General features: G+C 42.4%; 1 protein-coding gene and 1 long non-coding RNA gene across 6 annotated transcripts in view; one reads left to right on the top strand and one right to left on the bottom strand.

The window, feature by feature from the left end:
• The window catches only part of PAIP1 (poly(A) binding protein interacting protein 1), a 29,875-nt gene extending 10,661 nt beyond the window's left edge, over window positions 1–19,214 (top strand). For 2 of the 4 annotated variants that reach the window (XM_054715277.1, XM_054715279.1), the window contains exons 5-11: window positions 3,957–4,068; window positions 5,643–5,768; window positions 8,572–8,678; window positions 9,134–9,251; window positions 11,114–11,168; window positions 15,395–15,488; window positions 18,046–19,214. In XM_054715277.1, coding sequence (XP_054571252.1) covers window positions 3,957–4,068; window positions 5,643–5,768; window positions 8,572–8,678; window positions 9,134–9,251; window positions 11,114–11,168; window positions 15,395–15,488; window positions 18,046–18,139 — 706 coding nt within the window. In that variant the 3' untranslated portion in view covers window positions 18,140–19,214. The remainder of the gene's footprint in view (window positions 1–3,956; window positions 4,069–5,642; window positions 5,769–8,571; window positions 8,679–9,133; window positions 9,252–11,113; window positions 11,169–15,394; window positions 15,489–18,045) is intronic. The other 2 variants (XM_054715278.1, XM_054715280.1) reach the window with 2 other exon arrangements.
• Window positions 294–23,298, bottom strand: LOC129148887 (uncharacterized). 2 transcript variants are annotated; one of them, XR_008555907.1, is made up of 3 exons: window positions 22,840–23,298; window positions 6,541–6,610; window positions 294–723 (listed from the first exon to the last, which is right to left on the bottom strand). It is a non-coding gene; the product is annotated as an uncharacterized LOC129148887 (long non-coding RNA). The 2 variants fall into 2 exon arrangements; XR_008555908.1 differs by lacking the exon at window positions 294–723 and adding an exon at window positions 4,561–4,637.
• Between the last annotated feature and the right edge of the window lie 1,462 nt (window positions 23,299–24,760).

A 24,760-nucleotide genomic window follows, 5' to 3' on the forward strand; every position in this document is an offset into this window, starting at 1 on the left:
GGGTTTGATTCTGGACTTTCATTATATTCCATTCATCATTTGTTTTCCTACCATGCTGTTTTTTAAAAGCTCTAATTTTTAATGTCTGGTCTAGTTAGTTCCCCATTGTTTCATGAAATTTTCTTTGCTATTGCATGCTTTTTTCCTCCAGTGAACTTCAGAATCAGCATGTGAAATTATGTAACTCTTGTTGGTATTTATTAGATATTTTTGGGATGACACTGAATTCATAAACTAATTTGGGGGAACTTTCTTATAATTTGAGTTTTATTCAATGACAAGGTTGTCTGCGTTTATTATAGTTTGCACATTAGTTCTTTAGAGATACTTTGAATGGTTGCACAGTGTGGTTAGCCTGCAGGGGAACAGAATGAAGATGCAGAAGTAACTTCAGCAACACATGGAAATCAAGCTTACTGGTGGTGGCTAGGTCCACGTGCACGAGAGAAAGTGTGCTGCCGACACAGCTGGGGGAGCAACAGAGCAAAGATGGGCTCCTGCCTCTTCACACCAAAATATATTTCAGATACAACAGAGATTTAAATGAAAGTGAGGCTGAAACCGGTGTGGCTCAGTGGATAGAGCGTCAGCCTGCGGACTGAAGGGTCCCAGCTTCGATTCCGGTCAAGGGCATGTACCTTGGTTGCAGGCACATCCCCAGTGGGGGATGTGTAGGAGGCGGCCGATCGATGTTTCTAGCTCTCTATACCTCTCCCTTCCTCTCTGTAAAAAATCAATAAAATATATTTTTAAAAAAATTACTTTAAATGAAAGTGAGATAGTAAATACAAGGCGGAAATTGCCAACAAAAATTGTAGGTTGATAAAACCCTTTTAAGCAAGACATGATGCCCTCAGGCCCTGGTGCAAGAGATTAAACTTAATAACACATAGGTTATAATATTTGGGGGGGTCATAAGTTTATATGACCTATTTTTACTATGAACTAAAGTAAAAATAGGAAAAAAAATATATAACTGATGGTAATGACCTCATTTATTTAATACTAGAGGCCCAGTGCATGAAATTCGTGCACTTGGGGGTTGGGAGTCCCTCAGCCCGGCCTGCACCCTCTTGTAGTCCAGGAGCCGTCAGTAGGACATCCTTAGTGCTGCTGTGGAGGCAGGAGAGGCTCCCACCGTCGCTGCTGCACTCGCCAGCCGTGAGCCTGGCTTCTGGCTGAACAGTGCTCCCCCTGTGGGAGCGCAGTGACCACCAGGGGGCAGCTCCTGCGTTGAGTGTCTGCCCCCTGGTGGTCAGTGCACATCATAGCAACCGGTTGTTCTGCCGTTTGGTCGATTTGCATATTAGCCTTTTATTATATAGGATGAAAAGAGGGGCCTATTAGGAATGAGTAAGAAAAAGACCACTATTTTAATAGAAATATTTGGAATGGCTCTGAATGGGTACAGTTTGGAAAAATACAAATGGCTAAGTTATAAAAGATAGAATCTAACCTTCCCTGTAGTTAAAGAAACGCAAATTAAAGCTTCTGGAAAGATGTGAGAGCAGGCACTTCCGGGAGTAGGATGGAAGGAAAGTCGCCCATCATCTCTGCTGCTCAGCCTGGCTACGCAGTGAAACAGGGAATTTCCCTGCCTCACGCTGGGAAATTCCAGCATGCTGGACTGAGGGGGAGCCCGGCATGGTTTGTTAAAGCTTCCCAAGGATTCTCCAGTGTAGCTGTGGTTGAGAAGCCCTCTTCCAACTCTTCTGACTCTGCCCCCATGTATGCTTCTGCAGTATTGATACTGCCAGATGTCAACACGGAAAATGCTAATCATATAACTAGTGAAAAGCAGGGCATAGTCTACTACCTAGCTTCAAGGTATTTACACACTTGAAGAAGACAGAAGTTACCTTCAGAGCAGTTAGCACTGGGTTGCAGTGACTTCGTTCTTTATTTTTCTCTGCTTTACCCTTTCTGAAATAAGCATGTGGTACTTTTATAAGTGAAATTCTTAAGCTTAAAAAGGTTTAGGTCCTTTTCTCTCGCCCAGATAATCAGTCATGTACAGGAGTAGGAATTTGCTTTTGCACATACATTCATATATCTTAATGCATAATAGCATTTATAAAACAAAAGGAGGTCATTTCAAAGATTTTACCTGCAAAGTCATAAAAGAAAGGTCAGAGAAAGGAGAACAGTCAGCAAGGTGCCTGGATAACTGAATTGGCATTAATTAACTAATCCTTTCCATTATTAACCGCAGTGTTCTATTTATAGATATCCCAACCTTTTCCTGGTGAGGAATTAATATGTATGAGAAGGTAACAAATACCTCTGTCTCTGACTCACACAGAAGATGGTGCTCATTTAATGCAGCTTGTAAGCATTGGAATCAGCCACACAGGTGCCCAGTAAGCTGTCCTGGGTGTATTTATTTATTAATTTTAAATATATTTTTATTGAATTCAGAGAGGAAGGGAGAGGAGAGAGAGAAACATCAATAATGATGAGAAAGAATCATTGATCATTCCTCCTGCATGCCGGCCCCTACTGGAGATCGAGCCTGCAACCCCAGCATGTGCCCTTGACTGGAATCAAACCCAGGACCCTTCAATCAGCAGGCTGACGCTCTATCCACTGAGCCAAACCAGCTAGGGCTGTCGTGAGTGTATTTATGGTTGATTCATAAAGGTAAATTCTTTGTCAAGAAGTGACTTCTTTTTTCTTCCAAAAAAAGTGCTTTACAAAGCAACCTAAACTGGTCCTTCATGAATGAAAGCCATTTAGTCTCCATGAGCTCCTCCCTTGGTCTTTAAAAGAACTGCCAAGATTAACTTTATAAGACACACAACTGTCCTACCTTATCACCACCTTACTAATAAAGATAAGGAAATATATTGACCACCAACATGGTAACAGTTAAAAGTCCATTTAAAAATCTGTGTTAGCAGTAGCTGACCCTCTAACTCACTGACAGGCAGCAACAGGCTCGATATGATGGTTTTAGAACCCTTATGGGAACTGTCCATAAAGCTCCAAGAAGGTTTCTTTTTGTTACTTATGTAAGGCAAAAGGGCCAATTCAGGAGGAAATAAGTTATTTGACTCCTTCAGTCTCCATTAGAAATAGAGACCAAATTACAGGCAGTCCTCGGGTTACGTCAGACTCGACTTAACGTTGTTTCGTGGCTATGTCGCCATCTCCCATTTACAGTATTTATAAAAAAAATAGTTCCGTCATTTTGACGTATGTACATACGTGCTTTATGTTTTTTATTATTTATTTACCACAAGTAAAGGTCAGGAATTGTTCTCTTTCTTTTAAATTTTTTTTACTGTGTCACTTCATTACTGCTGTGTATATGCTCCATGTGAGTGATGGAGGTGCTTATGGAGGTGGGTTCCGACTTCCGGCGAAAATCATTACGTCGCACTGTAGGAACGGATCTCTGATCTCTGATCTCCGATCTCCGATCTCCGATGTAACCCGAGGAGTGCCTGTAATTGCTTTCTATGTGTCTATTCAATTGGGGACTTCCCTTTTTCTCTGATCTTTATACTGGAAGTTAGAAGGATAATGGGCTTAATAAGAATTCATTTTATTTTCAGTATAGTTTGAGGTCATATTTACCTGTTTTTAAAGATCTGTTTCAAAGTTCATGTATTAGAAAGAGAACATTTTACAGAGACAGCTTGGGTAAAAACAGTGCCAGTATTTGTGAACCTCATAAAACCTATGTTGTTTAAACTTACAACAACTTGATCTCATAGGTTTATTTTCAACTATTCTTATCAGTTTCTTAAAACTAGTCATCTCAGTAAGAGAAGATGATGTGTAGTCTGGCCTCTGCACTAGACAGGAACATTTTTATTATAGAAAGTCAGGGCCATGGTGCATTTTACTTGCCTCTGTATCGCTTGTGGACAACCAGACCAACAAATGGTCATCTTGTTTGACTGTTTAAAAAACAAAGCAATATGAGATTATGAAAGGTTTATCTCTATTAGATGTCGGACTGAATATGAACTTCGAGATCAAGCTGCAAAGGGGGATGAAGCAACTCGAAAACGATTCCATGCGTTTGTGCTCTTTCTAGGAGAACTTTATCTTAAGCTGGAGGTGAGGAGTCATTTTCTTTTGTTAAGTACTTTTGTTTAGTAAAGCTTGCGAACAAATTGATCTCCATAAGGGATTCGTGTTTACATTACTTTTACAACATAAAGAGTGAAATGGGCCCTAGCCGGTTTGGCTCAGTGGATAGAGCGTCGGCCTGGGGACTGAAGGGTCCCAGGTTCGATTCCGGTCAAGGGCATGTACCTTGGTTGCAGGCACATCCCCAGTAGGGGGTGTGCAGGAGGCAGCTGATCGATGTTTCTCTCTCATCGATGTTTCTAACTCTCTAACTCTCTCCCTTCCTCTCTGTAAAAAGTCAATAAAATATATTTTTTTTAAAAAAAGTGAAATGGGAGAGAAATGACGACTCCGTGCCTGTCTTCCTGTTCAAGGGCAAAGTGCTGGGAAGTAGTTCTGAGCATTGGAAAGTCTTCGTGTGCTTTTGGAAAGCCACAGTGCTCCATGGGTGTTTACGCGTTTAAAATGTAGACATGCGTACTTCTTTGGATTCTTGCTTCAGGGACATTAGTACACGTAACGTTGACATTCAGATGGTGGCTGAAAAACAACGTGACCTCCAGGACATAAAGCTTTGAGTGAAGAGGGAAGAGACTGGAGTTTGATTTTTATACCCATCTCACCCAGATTAGGTCTTGGTCCTGTTTTATATGTTAATCTTCCACATAAAGTGCATTTGTACAAAGGGTACAGCTAAACTTGTTTGTAAATTGGTGGTATGTGAGTATATGCTTGTTAGTAGGCACCTTAAGTCGAGATAGTACTTTGTAAAGGATATTCAATTTGTTCTTTGATCACTTAGTCCTGACTAGTTAGTCTCAGATACAGATTTATCTATTTAAGCCTGAATTGGGGACTTAGCACCATAAACACCACTGAAAAGACAAGAATCCACCGTCAGATGTGTGTCAGGGCATCTACAAGTCTACGTCCAATCCAGTGCCCACTTTACTGTCCCTGTTTATCACAGACGGCTCAGTTTTATAAAACTTTCATGTCTTAATCTTTTCTATTGTTATATGAGCCACAATAAGAGCACCAATACAAACGTGCCTTCAACGGAGAGCCATTTAAGATGGCTGTGTTCCTCCTTGGAAGCTCTGGTGCTGTGTGGGGGAGTGGGAAGGCCAGGCATGGCTCTCGAGCCTGAAGTTCTTCCAGCCAGAGAGCCAAGACACGTAGACCATTCTCATGCAAAACCAGAGTATTTTTAAACAGTATATGAACAGCAGAGTAAAATGCTGTGTGTTCCCCAAAAGGAGGTAGGTAGCTTAGTAGACTAGAGATGCTTCATGAAGCAGTAACATTCAAGGAGGCTTACATTATCCAGACCACACATTACATGTGATAAATGAAAAGTTTGGCCTATAGTTGACGAGTTTTATTAGAAATTTTAGTTATATGTAAGGTAAGTCTAATTTTGTGAAGATACAGAATGTGTCCCTATGATTTTTGTATTGTTTTAATGTAAAGTGCTTATTTTGCCAACACTTTGTTAGATCATTTATATATCTGTATTAGGTTTTGGCATAGTTGCTGTTCATTTTCTTTTGTCCCCAAAGATCAAAGGAACAAATGGACAGGTTACAAGAGCAGATATTCTTCAGGCTGGTCTTCGGGAGTTGCTGAATGCCCTCTTTTCTAACCCTGTGGATGATAACCTAATTTGTGCAGTAAAATTATTGAAGGTAGGTTTTACTTATTTTCTTTCCTTAAAGTGTAACTAACTGTTCTTTCTACCCCTTCAGCATATAATTTGGAGAGAGGAAAGTGTATATATAGTACACAGATGAATTCAACATAATTATTACGTTAAGTTAAATATTGACGTTTTACTTTGCTCTGGAATTTAAATACATTAGAAAGGCAGTACATGCTTATTTAACGTAAGACGTGGGTTTTAGAGTGAAAAACGGGGGTTCTTCGCTGTGCCCCTCCTTTCCCACGTCTGTAGGTGTATCTCACAAGCACCATGTGACTCTGTGGCTGCGTTACCCCCTACGGAAGATCTTAGACCTTTGCATGGCACACAGGTTTACTTCTTTCTACAGTAGCTTCCCACTATTCCCTTGTTTACATGCACATTGTTTACCCATTGTTGCCGAACAGTGGATTACTTTCAGTTTAGTCTCGGCAGCATTGTTGATAATCTTTCATCGTCTTTATATAGGTTAAATTCCTACACATAGGTTTGGTGGACAAGAGAGCTAGTATACCCTAATTTGATAAGTACAGATGCTCCTTGATTTAGGATGGGGTTATGTCTCCCTGAACCCATTATAAAATGAAAATATAGTAAGTTGAATATGCATTTAATACACCTAACTACCAAACAGCAGAGCTTAGCCAAGCCTATCTCAAACTTGCTTAGAACACTTACATTACGCTACAGTTGGGCAGAATAATCTACCACATGAAAACATTGTTGAGTATCGGTCATTTGCTCTCCTAATTACATACCTGCCTGGGAGCTGCAGCTCACAGCCACTGTCCAGCATCCTGAGAGAGGATCATACCACATGTCACCAGCCTGGGGAAAGATAAAAAATTCAAAGTAGTTTTAGTTTCTGCTGAATGCTTATTGCTTTTGAGCCATTGTAAAGTTAAAAAAAATTATAAGTCTAGTCCAGCTGGCATGGCTCAGTGGTTGAGTGTTGACCTATGAACCAGTAAGTCATAGTTCGATTCCCAGTCAGGGCACATGCCCAGGTTGTGGGCTCAATCCCCAGTGTGGGGCATGCAGGAGGCAGCCAATCAATGATTCTCATCATTGTTTCTGTCTCTCCCTCTCCCTTCCTCTCTGAAATTAGTAAAAATATACTTTAAAAAAATTATAAGTCTATCTCTGGCCAGTGTAGCTAAGTTGGTTGGACCACTGTCCTGTATACCTAAAGGTCAAGGGTTTGACCTAGATCCTCAGTTGTGGTGTGTACCAGCAGCAACTGATCAATGTTTCTCCCTCTCCCTTCCTCTCTAAAGTCAGTAAAAAGGAAAGAAAGAAAACATATCCTCAGGTGAGGATTTAAAAGAAAAATTATAAGTCTAACTGTCATATGGTGGGGACCTTCTGTAATGCCAAATTTCTCTTCCAAACACTTAATCACAGTGTATTCCCACTAGCAGTATCCGTATCCTTATCAGTGATAGATGCAAGCAATCCTGGGGTTGGTTTTGTCACAGATGATGAGTAAAAAGGAAAACCTCATTTCAGTTTGCATTTTCCTGATCACTAGTTAAGCATTTTTTTGTTTGTTAGACATGTTTTAGTTTCTGTGAACTACCTGTTACATCCTTAACTCGTTTTTCCCCCGATTTCTTTTTTTTTAATCTCTTTTTTAAATATATTTTATTGATTTCAGAGAGGAAGGAAGAAGGGAGAAAGATAGAAACATCAATGATGAGAGAGAATCATTGATCGGCTGCCTCCTGCACGCCCCCCACTGGGGATTGAGCCGGCAACCCAGGCATGCACCGTCAACTGGAATCGAACCTGGGACCATTCAGTCCACAGGCTGATGCTCTTATCTACTGAGCCAAAGCAGCTAGGGCCCCCGATGAAGTTTTTATTTTAATTCGTTGCTTCAATATTTATTGCACTCTGCATGTTTCAAAAAGTGACATATTGATTAAAATTGTACAACCTACCTTAGTCATACAGGAAGTAAACCATATAGTCATCCTATGTAATAAAAGGCTAATATGCAAATTGTCCCCTCTACAGGGAGTTCAACTGGGAGTTCGACCAGGGGTCAGGGCCAGCCAGCCTCGAACAGGGCAGGCCAGCCAGACCCCACCTGTGCACGAATTAATGCACCGGGCCTCTAGTTAACACATAAAACCTTTGGTTAAAGATCTGCTGTAGTTCATTGGTTTCTTTCAGTCAAGAAAAACACTGAAGGTATTGAGATACCTGAGTATTAGATGGTAGAGAACAACTGGGAATATTTAACTTGTTTAACGAATGCTTGGGGCGGCCCTAGCTAGTTTGGCTCAGTGGATAGAGTGTCGGCTTGCAGACTGAAGGGTTCCGTGTTCGATTCCGGTCAAGGGCACATCCCCAGGTTGCAGGCTCAATCCTCAGTAGGGGATGTGTAGGAGGCAGTTGATCAGTGAATCTCTTTCATCCTTGATGGTTCCATCTCTCTCCCACTTCCTCTCTAAAATCAATAAAAATATATTACAAAAAAAAAAAGAGAGCCCTGACTGGTTTGGCTCAGTGAATAGAGCGTTGGCCTGCGAACTGAAGGGTCCCAGATTCGGTACCTTGGTTGCAGGCACATCCCCCGTGGGGGGTGTGCAGGAGGCAGCTGATGGATGTTTCTAACTCTCTCTCCCTCTTGCTTCCTCTCTGTAAAAAATCAATGAAATATATTTAAAAGGGAAAAAAAGAATGCTTGGGGTAGGGAAGAATGCTTGAAGTGCTACTATTATATTTTTAGAATATCAATACTTGATTGAATTCTTTCTTTTATTGATCCCTGTGTCTTTTAGTTGACAGGGTCAGTGCTGGAAGATGCCTGGAAGGAAAAAGGAAAGACGGACATGGAAGAAGTTATCCAGAGGATTGAAAATGTCGTCCTGGATGCGCACTGCAGCAGGTAGGGGAAGGGAGGTGGTCGCCAGGGAGCCTAGTCCTTGCTTTTCCTTTAATCAGCTGTGCTTCATCAGAACAATTGAAATCTTACAGATTCATCCACAGAAACCTCTTCTTAAAGGCATAGTATTTTACCTGTGGCTTCTGCTCACCTAGCCATTTTTCCTCGGTTATTCAGTAAATGCCTAGGTGAAGTGCTACTCTCAGGCTAGTAGGAAACATAGAAATGCTTGCGGGATGGCCACTGCACTTCAGAACCATATAGTTAGTTACATGGAACAAATTTCAAGGCTTTTTTTTTTTTTTTAAGGGTGAATTTGTGTCATTATAGGAGATGTGTGGAAAATCAAAGCATTGAATGTACATGTTAAATTGGTGAAATGATGGTAGGAGTCTGGTATTTTAGAGCCTGACAACACAGGGTGGATATACTCACTCCTTGTCCACTTCTGTCTGCAGAGACGTGAAGCAGATGCTCTTGAAGCTTGTAGAGCTCCGGTCAAGTAACTGGGGTAGAGTCCATGTAACCTCAACATACAGAGAAGCAACACCTGAAAATGACCCCAACTATTTTATGGTATGCCAGTGTTTGCTATTTAAATGTTGCTTATTGCTTGATTCAACTTTGGAAATTTCTACGAGTTACATAAAGCCATTCCCAGAATTTAATGCCTAATAACTCTTCACTAGGTTAGGGTCCCTGGCAGCAAGCAGAGCAGGTAAAATAGAAGAGACATGGGTTCCTCCCATGGCGGGTGGACTAGAGAAAGATCCATTCAGTGGCCAGAGAAATGATGAGACTTGGACTTAAGTGAGTGTAGGGATTCCAGGAAACTGTTTTCCCAGGGAATTCATAACCAAGGCCTGCAGCTCAAACTTTTACTTTGTATTTATGTTGTCATAAAGTAAACTAAGAAAATAAAAATGATTACCAGGCCAATGATCCTGGAAGCTCCCAATACGATCAAACACAGCAATTATGGAGGAACTAGAGGCCAGGTGCACAGATTTGTGCACCGGTAGAGTCCCTCAGCCTGGCTTGCGGGGATTGGGCCGAAACCAGCTCTCCAAAATTCCCCGAGGGGTTCTGGTTTGCGAGAGGGTGCAGGCCAGGCCAAGGGACCCCACCGGTGCACGATCGGAGCTGGTGAGGGACCACAGGAGGGCTCCAGGGCATGTCCAGCCCTTCTTGCCCAGTCCCGATTGGGGCCATCCGGCCGGGGAGGGACTGCAGGAGGTTGGCCGACTGGGGAGGGGCCGTGGGAGGGCTCCAGGGTGTGTCCGGCTCATCTTGCCCAATCCCCATCAGCCGGACCCCAGCAGCAAGCTAACCTGCCGAGGTTGGAGCATCTGCCCCCTGGGGTCAGTGTGAGTCATAGCGATTGGTCAAACGGTTGGACGCTTAGCATATTAGGTGTTTATTACATAGGACTAGGCGTTTATTACAAAGGAACTGTGGACCATGGTGGGCACAGGGGCAGGTCTCGGCCCATCCTCTGCAACCTCTCCCAGCCCCCCCTCCACGGACCCCAGTCCCCTGTCTGTCGGCAGCCCCATCCACACCACCACTCCCACGCGCTGATGGCACTAACCCCACTCGCACCAGCTGATGGTGTGGAGAGCGGATTGGGGCCAGCGCTGTTAGTGGGTGCGAGCAGTGGCTGCTGCCCCGATTGCCTCTCAGAAGCAGGGGGAGGTAGAGAAGCCCTGAGGGGCAATCGGGGCGGCACCCACTGCTTGCACCCACTGATGGTGCTGAGCGATCGGGGCCGGCGCCGGGCACCAGCAGCAGGTGCGAGTGGGGCTGGCGCCGGCATCAGATGCGAGTACCAGGCGGGACCACGGCGTGCGGGAGCAAAGAATTTTCAGTAATCACCAGAGGCTTGCCCTGATGACAGCAACCAGCGCCCCTCCTTGGTCTGGCGCCCCCACTCTAGCCGTGGGCAACGCCTGCCATGTTCCACGCTCTGCCACCTGCTGCCAATGCCCACCATGTTCCACGCGCGCCCCCTGATGGTCAGCGCACGTCATGGCGACCAGTTGTTTGGTTGTTCTGCCATTCAGTCTGTTTCCATATTAGGGTTTTAGATATATAGATTGTTCCTACAACCCCCATCTCAGAGAGAAAAATGGTGGGAAGGGGAAACCAAAACTAAACCTGAGTGGACGCTGAGTCACACTGCACAGCAGAACAGTTCACTGTGAGGGACAGACATAGACACAGTGTTAGAACAAGAACTCGAGACGATAGAATGACTCTGGAGAGCAGAGACGTTCCCAGTGAAATGGCAGTAGCTGCCGGGAGGCTCGTGTTTGCTTGTTCTTGTATTGCATTATCGGGAGCAGCTAGGTGGCATCAGCCATGCTTCATTGATAATGTGCTTCTAAAAAATCGATTGTAAGAGGATGACATGTTTTTGTCACTTTGTTTCATCCTAGAATGAACCAACATTTTATACATCTGATGGTGTTCCTTTTACTGCAGCTGATCCAGGTATCTTGTCCTGCAGTCTTTCCCCCCGGTTTTTGGTAAGATAGGAAATTACAGAGAATCATCCCTTCACTAGCACAGAACTGTAGCTTTTCAAAGAGTTCACATCATTCTGAAATACAAGGTGAAGGCTTGTCTCATAAGCGGTGTTCTTTACAGTAACCACTAGAAACCATTTCAAGTGGAACGTCCAGCTCAGCATATACTGTCTAATCACCCTAACAATGAAGGGTCAGAAGAATCCCTCAATTTAAATGCCACCATTTTTATTTTGTATTTCCTCTCATACTTTGTTTTTATACTCTGAACTTTAGGTGATTAGAATGGAAGGAAAAGATGGTTTTAATTCACTATGTAGTCAGCAGCTTTTATTAATATGGGTTAATACTTGCAGATACTAAGAATTACGGGTTTTATTAATACTTGGCGGGTCAAAGTTAATTAAAAATCTAAACCTCTGCACACTTCCCCTTCCGAAAATGGCATTGTGGAAGCATTGCTTGTGATAAATGGGACTGCAGTGTGAGCAAGAGAGAAATTCCCATTTGGTACAAACTACATCCAGCTTATGGTCAGCATTTCCCCATTTGTCCCGCTGGGTATCAGGCTCTGATTATCCCTGCCTGTAGCACAGGGACGTTGGAAGGAGGACTGGCTACTTAACTTCAGCTTTAAATTAGGAAACATTAAAAAAAAAAAATGAAAACCACAAAAAACTGACTTGTTGATTCACAGTCAAGATTAAACTAAGTTTGGGACCGGGGAGAGGTCAGTGGGGGGAAAAGGAGAGTTATGTAATACTTTAAACAGTAAAAAATTAAAAAAAAAAAAGATTAAACCAAGATCATGTTACCATATTACTGTATACTTTGGGCCTTTCTAAAGAAATAAAACCCTACAGATAACTGCTAAACCATTCTCCCTCGTCATTGATCCCTCACTCCCAAGTTTAGTCCTTCTGTCACTTCTCTCCCAGAGGTAACTTCTGTGCCAACTTTGTGTCGTGATTTTTACTTCATGTGTCTGTAAACTACTAAATTCTCTCACACGGAAGTATTAACCCCAATGTATCTTACTATACCCTGCTTTTTGCAGCTTATTTTTATTCAGTATTATTTTTGGGGATTTATGTGTTGATACATATAGCTTTGGCTCCCTTATTTTAAATGCCAAATAATACTCCACTCAGACTAAACCACAGTTCATAGATCCCTGCTGTGGGTGGTCGGTGGTGCACACTGGTTCCCTCCGGCAGCGCTGCACAAACATCTTACGTCCTTGTGCACTTGAGAAGTTCCTCTACAGTAAGGAGGCAAAACTGTCACATTACAGGCTATTTGCATTTTCAACGTCACTAAATGTTATACTGCTTTCCAGGGTGATCATACTACTTAGTATTTCCAGCATGTAAGAGTTCCTACTTCTCATCTTTGGCAACGCTTACTGTTACCAGACTTCATTTTTGTCAGTCAGATTGTATGAAATTGTGAATTTTTATTTTCCACTGATACTTAATTTCTTTTCATGTTTCTGTTGAACTTTTTATTTGTTCCTTTGAGAATTGCCTGTTCGAGTTTTTTGCCCATATTTCTGTTGGAACCTTTGTCTTGTTGATTTGTAATTACTTGCATAGCCTAGAACAGGCGTCCTCAAACTACGGCCCGCGGGCCACATGCGGGTGTTTTTGCCATTTTGTTTTTTTACTTCAAAATAAGATATCTGCAGTGTGCAAAGGAATTTGTTCATATTTTTTTTAAAACTATAGTCCAGCCCTCCAACGGTCTGAGGGACAGTGAACTGGCCCCGTTTAAAAAGTTTGAGGACCCCTGGCCTAGAAAGTGACCCATAGTCAGCTTTTCTCAGTATGGGCTGCCCTTCCCTTTTGTTTATCTTAGCAATGGAAGCCTTGAGTTGAATATAAACTAAGTTATGTCTTGTGTTCTCTGTGACTTAGTCCCCTCACTACTAGCAAATCCCATTTTCTGGGTATCTTCTGTTGCTTTATATTTAAGCCTTTCATCTGTCTGGCTAGTTTTTATATGTGGGGATAGCAGGAATTCAATATTTTTTCCGTAGTCTCTCATGTCACCAGCAGGTGTTGAGTCCTTCCTCTCTTAGGTAAAATGTGCCTGTGTGTGTGCCATGTAACTCCCCTGTAAACTTGTCTTATTCCTCTGTCTCCATGTGGATCTTTGTCTCTCTCAACACTAATAGGCATTCTTAATCAGTCTGACCTTGCTGTCTGGTAAGACAGAGTTTCCTTTTTTTCTTATTCTTCAAACAAGTTACTTTGATTCCTTGTGGTTTTTTTATTCTTTTTTGTCTGGTCCATTTTCCTATCATTTGTTCTGTTCACACTTACTTACTTTGTTCTCAATCACTAGAAGTCACATGTATTGTAGCCTTTATGACTGCTCCAGTGTTTAAGTGCCCTTTTCTTTTTCTTCATGAAGCTTGTGACTTGGATTGTAGGAGCATCTGTCCAAAGAGGGTTTTGTATTTGTTTCTTTCGGGAGCACAGGGGTAGCAGTGGCTTGGAATGAGTTTTTATCTTCTAAGGTGTTTTTATGTGGGTAGTACCAATTTGAGGTGCAGGCCCACCTTATTCTATAGGGAACCAGAGTACCTCTCCCATTCCAAACCTAGACAGATACACCAAACTTCTTTGCCACTGAGATGTTTTGCAGTTTGCTTTTTTTCCTGTTCCATCTTTTGCTTGGGATATCAGTCTTTTTTTTAAAAAAAAATCATATTTTTATTGATTTCAGGGAGGGAGAGAAAGATAGAAACTTTCAGTGATTAAAGAGAATCATTGATTGGCTGCCTCCTGCATGCCCACACTGGGGATTGAGCCCACAACCTGGGCATGTGCCCTGACCGGAAATTGAACCGTGACCTCATGATTCATAGGTGGATGCTCAATCACTGAGCCACATGGCCAGGCAGGATATCAGCCCTTTGAATGACCTGGGTTTGTGCAGAGTGGATGAGTATGGGGCGTGAATCCCATCTTCCTGCTTCAACGGGCCCAAGACCTTTCTTTCTGACCGGTGGGTTTTAAATCCAAGCCCATTTGTACCACGTGGTCCACCAGCCTCCCAGCTGCTATAAGGATGTGTGGCTTTCAGTTCCCTCTCGTTTCTGTCATCGGGTGACGTGATGTTTTTTGTGAACTCATCTGTACATTTAAAAGAATGTTTCTTACCTGTTAGCTCAAGTATTTGTTGTAGGGAGGCTTTATAATTTAAAATGGTCTCCAAATTGCCAAAATAGAATACCAAAATATTGCCAGTCCTTTAAGCTGGAATTCATGTTTTTAGAAACTGACAACCTTGGAAAAAACATCTTTACCCAGTCAAGTATAATTATATTATCCTCTTGAACTCTGAGGTAGCTGTTGTTCACAGGAAACTACTTTTAAGGTAACTAGTTTTAATATACACTGATCCATTTTATTATTCAAAGGTAAAGACTACACAGACATGCTAATCCTACAAGATACTCAGTCACTGTTCTTAAGGCAGTTGGCAGATGGAGAGCTATACTGTCACCTGTATTGCCTCGGGAGAGCCCACTGAGGGGGAGGAGGTAGAGCTGAAACATTTATTAGGTAGCTACCTCCCAGCTGTCTCTAGGACAAGGGAGAAAAGAAAATGCCCTATGCTCGGAGCCCGTGTTAGGGTGGCCTCCACTGACTGAGGAACATGGAAAAGTGGCTATTACCTGCCAGCCAGATAGATCACTTTACCTCCTTGGGGAGGATAACAAAGCCCAGAAGCCAGGATGTTTGATTGAAATCTCTCCTTGTGGAAGGAAAATAGGAGAGAATGGAGAGCACGTGTTCTTCCCTACAAACTATATAGGCAGTATTTTGTCTGATGGAAAGAAGCAGGAGAGAATGTAGACAGCATACTCATAACCTGTGAAATGTCCTCTGGTATACGCAGTGGCTTTGATTTCCAACTTACATTTAGAGGAACATGTATATAATTTAGAGTCATGAGGATGCAGGGGGCAGAAGCAAGCCAATTAGAATAGGTTTTGTAAAGGCTATTAAATATGTAATTAAGCTGACTTACTAGATGAATAAACATAGCTTACTGATGTTCAAACTTTGGATCTACTTAAATGAAAAGTCATAATATTAAAATTTCTTAGGAAAAACTGGCTAATACATATTTACTGTGAATTTTTCCAGAATTAAAATTTTTTATTTTCATTTTTCTTAGATTACCAAGAGAAATATCAAGAGTTACTTGAAAGAGAAGACCTTTTTCCAGATTATGAAGAAAATGGAACAGATTTATCAGGCGCTGGTGATCCGTAAGTTCTCTTTAGCTACTAACTTTATTTGTGAACTTTCTGTGGCCACAGCTTATAGATAGAGTTTAGACTGGAAAAAAGCAGATAATGAAAGAATGTGCATTTTGATTAGATGGTATTATAGTGGCATGTAAGTAGTACTTATTTACCAAAATTTTTCACATAATCACGTTGGAAAACACACTGTGATTAAAAAAAAATACAAAAACTATGATTTTTAAAATGTATCTATTGTTGAGGGGAAAAACTATTAAAATGTAGTATACACAAGCATAATTCATTTTTACAAAATAGATTCTATTTTTATACTTAAGACTTTAAAATAAGCAGATTCTATGCCAGTTTCTCCATCTATAAACTAGGAATAATAGTACCCGTCCTTGAGACTTTTGAGACGTAAATGAGAATACATAAATGCTCTGGCACAGAACAAACGGCTCAAATCTTAGCTATTCAAAGGATGATTTAAGATTGAAGAGAGAACATCTATACTAATAAAAGGGTAATAAGCTAATTAGACCGGATAGATTGGATGTCTTCCGGATGTCCTTCTGGACAAAGTGAGGGCCGGCTGCCACTCATGACTTAGCAGCTGTGGGTGATGGGGGCGGTACCTTCCCTTGATGGGCCTGGTCTACTCTCGCAGAGGGTGGCCAGACTATGGCTAAGCCGTCAGTAGGACATCCCCTGAGGGCTCCCAGACTGAGAGGAGACAGGCCAAGACAAGACTCGCGAGTCCCGCCCCCTGCGCCTCTCAATGGCCGGATCCGTAGTCATTGAGGGGAGACCCCTCAGCGTTCGCGGGTTGGAGCAGTTGCAGCAGTAGTGGCGCCCCCAGACCCGTGAACGCTGATGGGGGCGGGTCCGGGCGCCACTGCCGCCCCCCGTGAGACCCCGGTGAGACCCCTCAGTGTTCGCGGGTCTGGGGCGGTGATGGCGACGGCGGCAGTAGCGGCAGCGGCTCCCGGACCCGCCTCCATGCACCTGCACTGGGGAAGGGCCTGGTCAGCAGCTGCTGAGGCTGCTTCAAGAGCCAAAGAGGGAGGCAGGGCCAGACCCCAGCGGCCACAGCTGCTGCGGGGCCGGGGAGCCAGGCAGGGCTGGACAGGCAACCTCAGGGTGGGCCTGGGGGTGGGTCCAGGGGCGCAGCTTGACAGCAGACAGCAGGGCCTGCTTGGCCGTAGCTGCTGGCGACCCCCAACAGGCAAGTGGGCCTGCAGGCAGCACCCAGTAGGGCTTGCTTGCCCATCGCTATGGTGTGGAGCAGACAAGCCCCTCAGAGAGCAGAGAACCACAGGGAGTGGGCCTAAGCCGTCAGCAGGACATGCCCTGAGGTCTCTCGAAGAGGGTACAGGTCAGGCTGAGGGACCCCCCGTGCATGAATTTCATGCATCGGGCCTCTAGTTACTATATAAAAATATTGGGACTAATGGGAATTTGTAAGTTATGGTCTTATTCTCATATTTCATTTACCTGTCATTCTTGATAATACAAATTTTTTATCACTTTTCATCAGATTTAACTGCATTTTGTTATAGAAGGATGAAAAACTTGTGAGGATTAGTCCCAGCTCTGTTAACAGCTTATAGGAATTTGGACAAGCTGCTTGGGTCCTCTTCTTCCTAAGTGGCGGGAAGAGTAAATTAAATCTGTATGGACCTAAGCACACTTAGGAAAGTTCACTCCTGCTGGGTGTACACTAGAAGTTCAAGTTGTTCTTGGCATTAAGGTGATAGTACCTGTCTTTTTAAGATGGCCGTGGGAATTCAGTAAGGATATGTGTATTAAGGCCTTCGTGGGCACTTAAATAGGAAAACATTGTTTTTAAACTACTCAATAGTTAGAAAAAATCTGAAACAGATGATCTCTAAAGTAGCTTCTTGCTGTGAAAGTGATTCCAAATACTGTAGATTATGACTAAGTTGATATTGTCGGAATACCATTTCTGATAAGCATCATTAGAGGGGGATGGATGGTACATTGAAATTATGTTCTAATTATAGTATAATTGTTGCTAAGCTAAAAAGTAAAGCCTTTGATTTAACTTTTAGATTAGGTTAAAGAATTTAACATCTGTCTAAAGTAGAGCAGAATCTTAATTTCAAAGACAAGGGACTCAGAGTCCACTGTAAAACTTAACACACCATACTAAGCTTTTATTGTCTGAGGACTGACATTTAATGTAATTCTAAACAGTGCTTGAGTTCTATAACTTAGTCTAGGAAAGTTATACCAGATACCTTTTCTCATGACTTAGCATCTTAGACATTTCCTTTTTTTTTCTTTCTGATTTCCTTTTTGATTTCAGAGAAAGGAAAGGAGAGGGACAGAGAGAGAGAAACATCAATGATGAGAGAGAATCATTGATCACTCCCTTCTGCATGCCTCTTGCTCTGGGGATCGAGCCTGCAACCTGGGCATGTGTCCTGACAGAGAATTGAACCATGACCTCCAGTTCGTAGGTCAGCGCTCAACCACTGAGCCATACCAGCCAGGCTTACACATTTTCTGCATGGAAAAACATTAAGCTTATGAGTCATCTTTGCTTCTTTCACAGGTACTTGGATGATATTGATGATGAGATGGACCCAGAGATAGAAGAAGCTTATGAAAAGTTTTGTTTGGAATCAGAGCGTAAGCAAAAACAGTAAAGTTAAATTTCAACGTATCAGTTTTATAAAGCAGTTTAGGTTATGGTGACTTAGCAGAACACAGGAAAGCAGGAAAATGTGTCACACTTATACCAAATTAAGGATGTTGAGTTATGTTACTAATGTATGCAACTTTAATTTTAACACTCTCTGCCAAAATAAACTTTATCCCCTATAACTTAAAATGTGTATATATATAAGATAGTTTATTATGTACAGTTAATTCCACTGTTTTGGCTGCAATAAAATCGATTTTGAAATAAATGAAATGTTGAAAGTAAGTTTTGCTAGCTGATTAGAAGCTTACCCTTTAAATTCAGCTTTTCTTGAAGGAAAAAGTCTTAGTGTGGAAATACATATTACTGCAAAAATGTAGCATCCTTTTTTAAGATATGAGTATTATAGCTTTCATTTAGTTTTACATTGAGTGTCTCAATGAATTGGGTTTCAAGTATGAGTCACAATCATAAAAATCTCTGGCACTAAAGTCTTAGAATATATAATTAATTTATTTACATATCCAGATGTTATTTGATACCAAGGGCTTTTAAAATAGAGTTAGAACTTCCAACTAAACAACCAAGATTCTTCACTGAGGATACATTGCAATTCTAAAGTGTTCAAATTTTTCACCTGAGTTCATTACCCCAAAGCCCAGGACATTATTCTACTTTATTTATATGGCTTTCTCATTTTTATTTGGTAGCATGAGTTGCATTGACTTTTTTACTAGAGAATTTTGCTAGATCTTTGTCACTCAAGTTTTCATCTGCTTTGTAATTGATATACCTTGAGGATCACTTTTCTAATACTTTTACTATAATGTGGTACCACCTCAGTCCTATTTTTACCTAATGTCAAAAATCTTTTTCCAACTAACGACAAGTAAAGCTTATGTACAAAAGGATTGCTTGTAAATATGCATGTAAATAATTCTGTTAATAACCCACTGTTTCACATTTGGTACACCTGTGTCTGCTACTACAGTTAGCTTTCCCACTTTTCTGCTTGTTTGTTCAGTCTGGATTAAAATTAGTCTTTGAAAATAAAATTGAAATAGTTTTGTTTTCTCTAAGTTTTTGGAATGGTATCCTGGTATTTTAAAGAATCTGTTTAAATTTTTTTTATGACATCATAAAATTATGATATGAAATCAGAGAAATTACTAGGATAGCAGATACTCTATTCAATGTCTTTTTAATAAGAATTCAGTTCAGTAACAAGTCTAGTTGGAAAAACTAGCAAATGTAAAGCATTGAAACTTTTAGATTCTTCATTGCAAAAGGGAAATATACAGGGTGGGGCAAAAGTAGCTGTACATTTATTCGTATGGAAAATAATACAATAATTAATAATACAAGAATGAACTCTGTTTCACATACAACTGTGCACCTATTTTTGCCTCTCCCAGTACATGCAATTGGGGGTTTTGGAAATTGTAATAGAACTCTTTTTTTCCAAATGGCTCCTGTAACATGGTGCAGTTCTCTAAAGATTGTGCTCACTGTATAGCTCAGGAGCAGTGGAAGGCAGTGTGGGGAAGGGGCAGGACATTAGACTGGGGGCCAAGTATATGCTAACTGAATGCTTTAAACTTGTAGCATTTGCTCTGAGAATAACATCCAGTTTTGTCCACTAGCTCATTGTCATTACCCCTGCTCTACTAACAGCCTCCAACAGGGTCAGTATGCTAGTATGTTCCAGTTACTGGTGCTGCTTAAAAAAACCACCCAAACTTAGTGTTTTCATACAGTAAGCATTTTATTACGCTCATGGGTCCTGTGGCTCAGGAATTTGGACAGGGCACAATAGGGATCACTTTTCTCTATTGTACAATGTTTGAGGCTTCTGCTGGGAAAACTAAGGACTCAGGGCTGTGATCCCCTGGCATGTTCTTCACTCACATGGCTGGTGACTGGAGATGTTGCTAAGCCCATAGCAAATAGGAGGCCATCAAGGAAGGTGTGGCCATGTTTTAACACTGCAGCAGTACATAAAGGAAACGTTGGTCCTGTGCTACCATTGTTGGCCTTTAGTACTGCCATCTCTCCAGAAAAATGGGTCAGTAAGTCTTTAGTCAGGATTACCTGTGCAAGTGTCCAGTGGATGCCACAGTCTTCTGGCAATAAAGTACAAATACTGGTCTGAACCTGGCGGTCATGTTAACAACTCAGACCCTCTGTCTGCTTGCAGTGCCCACACTACAAGGAACACAGCTGTTCCTGCACATGCTGGGCTCGTGTAGTAAGGCAGAACGTACACCATGGCGAATTGTGGGTTGTGTCACTAAGAGGAGTTAGAATTTGGTTGGATAATTTGGGAGAGGATCTAGGAAAATGAGGTTTACTCTAGATGTTATCAGAAAGTGAGGACAATTCTATGATTGGATATTTTATTAAATCTTATTGGGGGACAGATAGGTATAGGCTAAATTGTAACTTGTTCCTTAAAAATAGTCACATTTCGAAAGAGAGGAGGATGCTTGGCTTGGTATGAAAGTAAGAAGTCCCGGACTGAAGGACTGAAAATTGGCTCAAACTGAAGAAGAAAAGAAAAGTCCTGCTGTTAACCAGGCTGGGAGGACAGACACAGAATTAGCAGAAACGCTATCTTCCAAGGTCATGCAACAACTATGAAAGGTCATGAGGTTATGTTGACAATGACACCTCCAGGCTTACTTGCTGTCCTCACCCACCTATTACTGAGGACTGCAGTTGCTAAACTGCCCTCGCTCATGAGAATCCCAGCCTCCTCTTAGTCCTGCTGCAAAAATAGCATCCAGCCCAGTCTCCCTCAGAGCTTCTCAGCATCCTTCAGCAGGAACCCAGACCTCACCCAAAAGTAGAGAGCTAATCAATCATGGCTCCTTTAGAGTGAGCCTTGCTTGCAAGTCAGTCAATCTGATTTTGTCAAACTGCAGGCTTGAGCCTAGGGGTCTTTGGCTGACGACTTAAGCAGATGTAAATAATTTAAGGTCATGTACACTACCGCCATTTGCATCAGCCTGGCAAGACGCCAAACCTGTATGAACCCTACACTGGGACTGCAGGCAGACAGCTGGAGGTCATATTTCTGGTAGGTTTGTACCCCTGTAAACTCACAGTCATGGGCTGTCAGCACTGCCATTATCTTACTGTTCACTCCTCTTTTCAACCCTCTCCACTCGATCTGCCCCTGATGACTTGCTTCACAGAAAAAAAAAGCACAAATCATAAATACCTGGAACTGTTTTTAACTCCTACCCCCTACCCCCCAAACACTCATAGTCAATCATTACCAGGATTATATAGTTTATCTAAATATTTCTTGGAGCTGTTATCTCCATTCTCACTGCCCAGTCTGAATTTTCATCTCTCTTGTTTTTCAAAAGCGTTCTATTGGGTTTCCACATATGCTCTTGCATCCATCCTACAATCCATTCTTCACTCAGCAGTTCCAGGAATATTTCTAAAGTACAAATGGCATCACAAACCCCTCCGTTGTAAACAGTTTATATATGGGAGATTCTAAGATATTAGGGGAAAAGTGGGAGAGGGATAGGACCAGAGTTAGCTCCGTGTAATACAAACCAAAGTCATAGATCAATGAAAACGGTTGTCTAAGGATGCCCTTGTTACACTTTACATAAGGCAGAGGTCAATTTGCATAGCAGTCTTTTAAAATGAGATGAATTTAAGGTGTCAGATTTCTCATCCCTTGGTGCTGCCAACTTTGCTCAAAGCCCTTAGAATAGTTAGTTGACCATTGCTTTTAAGATAAAGTCCACAATCCACAGTCATACTGATCTTGCCCCTGCCATTTCAGGCTTCTCCGCCCTGAAGCCCTCTCTTTTCTCATTAGTCACCCTTAAACCAAACTGGTGTTCTGGCCTCAGGGCCTGAACACAGGCTGTTACCTCAGCTTGGAACACTTTTCTCTATCTGGCTAATACTGAAAGGGTTAGCTAGCTAGTTTAGGCAGGTTTAGAAAGTTTTAGGAATAAAAAGGGGTCTTTGGGGGAAGGAATACCTAATGGGAGACTTGACGATGCCAGGATGTTTATCTTGTACAGAGAGTAGAGAAATGGAATAGGTAAATAGAAATATAAACCAAAAGGCATCTCGGGCCTGAGCCATTAAAGTGACCATAAGTTAGGCCAAAAGTAGCCCTGACCCGAGTAGCTGGGAGGGCTATGAGATAAGGCTTTCTCTGCCAACACAGCTGGGAGAGCTAGAAGACCAATCAGCAGTGACTCCAACCAGCAAGATGAGGAGGAAAGTGGGGGACGCCAGGTGGGCTTTGAGCTTTCAAAACTAACTCTGTGTAGCACAATGACCAGTAAGAAGGGGTCGAGTTCAGACAAAGAACTGCAGCCTGTTTAATGCCTCAAGACAAAGAGAGCAGCGGTCACCCTTCTCAGGGGCCCCTCTGTCCGTCCAGGAGGGACGGAGTCTCAGGCTTAGAATTCAGAATTAGGTTTTAGAGGGAGTGTCTGCTTGCAATAAAGTTTCTGTCCTTTTCACCCATCCCCTTTTGTCTGTGGCTTCATGCTTCGAAACCATCGAGACAAGAACCAGGAATTCAGGGCGTCCCAGTTCAATTTTCGCGTTTCAGTACCTACATATCCTTTGTATCTCAGTGGAAATATTTCCTCGGCCCAGGTTGGGTCTACCCATTATCTGCGGTCACAGGCCTCTGCGTTTCATTTTAGGAACACTTACCACAACTCGACCAAACTACTGTCTAGTCGTTTCCTTCCGGTTACTCTCTAGTTGCCATCCTCGACCCTGCGTCCTTCCCGCTCTCTCCCCAGCGTGCCTAGCACTCGCACGTCGCTGGGGATCCATAACACTTGTTTAGTGACAATAAACCAAGAGGCCAGGCCAGTCTCCTTGCTGCTTAGATGAAGGTGCAGATACACAGCTGAGACAAATCTCCTGACACCAAGTTAGAAGAAAAGGTCTCCGCCTTTGGCCAAGTTTTTCCTCAACAGCGTTGCTGAGGTGTAACTGCCGTTTAGATTACTGAGATAAGCGTCACTGCACTGACACCCCCGCGCGGGGAGCTCGCCGGACCCTCCCGACGCTCGAGCCACAGGTTTCACCACAGCCGGGTTGGACCGGGACCCTGTGGGGCACCGGAAGTAAACCCGGAAGAGGCGGGGACCAGATTCTGGGTCGGGACCCTCTCCACCGAAACGCCTTCCCTTCTTCCGGTTCCTCCTTTCTCCGAGCGCGGCAGGGGCGGGACTTCCGGCCTGGCTCGGCCCGTGGGGGCGGGAAGGTTTGAATCACTGTTGTTTGCCTGTGTTTTCTCTCCGGGGTCCTCGCTAGCGCTCCCCCTGCCCAGCTACTCGGACCTGGGACCTTATCGCCCTGCGGTTGTGATTGTTTTTCATCCAGCGACGTCACTGGTTCAAATTAAGAGCAGTTCCTCGAGAAGCGGCCGTGGGCAGGCGCAGACGCTGCGGTTCGAGCCACTTGGCAAATCCGAGCGCAAGGGCCGTTGATGGGCCTCGTTTCCACGACTTTTCAGCTCAGCTGCTGTGAGTTCAAAACGTTGGTTGCCTTGGTGAATTTTTCATTGTAACTAGATGAGGCATTTTGGAAAAGTCAGGTTCCCACTGGTGTCAAGAACAGACTTACGGCTTTTTGATCGTCAAACACATAATGTGCTGAGTGTTGAAAACAAACAGGAGTAAGACAGTTGTGGCTGGAAATGCGGACTGGGGCGGATTTATGATGGGCCAGGAACTTTATACATTCTACTGTTTCTTGTGTATGCTTTTTGTTTTTTTAAAAATCACACCTCATTAAGCTGTTTATAAAAAATACATAAATAACTAGGCCAAAAATAGAGACATTTTCCCAATTGTTATCAGAAAATTTTTTCTTCCTTTTTTATATGCATTTGTTTATTTGTTTTTTTGTTTCCTGAAATAGCAAGTGGACATCATATATACAGGGTGTCACCCAAAAAAATGTATACACACCTTAACAGCTAATAGCTGAAATGTATTTTAATAAACACTGCCTTTATAATTATTCAGTGTTTGTGTGCATTTTGGGGGACACCCTATATATGGCTATGAATATTTATTGCCATTTAACAAGTATGTAAGCAAGTGATGTAAAGTGGTTGGTATGGGCTGGGTTGTGGAAAGTTACCTATGACAGCAATACTGGAAATGGATTGGAGGCGGAAGAAGCTGGAAAAAGGTCCCAGATAGTTGCAGGAATTGAAGGGAGAGTTAATGGCCCGAAGCAGAAGAGGAGGAGCCAGGTTCATGAGAGACAAAATCAACAGGACTTGTTATAAGAGTGTGGAGGGAAACAGAATGAGAAGTCAAATACTGCTAACATTGAGATACCATTAACTCAAACTGCACATTCAAGAAAAGCAGGATTTTTAAAATTTACTTATTCATTCATCACTAAGTAATTCTTTGTTCCACCCTTATTATTTGCCAAGTATATATGCCAGGGGTACAACTGTGAATAAAACAAATGAAGTCTCTGTTCTGATGTAAGTTTATATCCTAGTGGGAAAAGACAAAAAAAAAAAAAAAAAAAGAATAAATAAAATCAGTTCTGACAGTGATAGATGCCATGAAGGAAGAAGATGACATGAATAAAAAGTGAC

The sequence above is a fragment of the Eptesicus fuscus genome, chromosome 4 (genome assembly GCF_027574615.1).
Source record: "Eptesicus fuscus isolate TK198812 chromosome 4, DD_ASM_mEF_20220401, whole genome shotgun sequence".
NCBI lineage: Eukaryota > Metazoa > Chordata > Mammalia > Chiroptera > Vespertilionidae > Eptesicus > Eptesicus fuscus.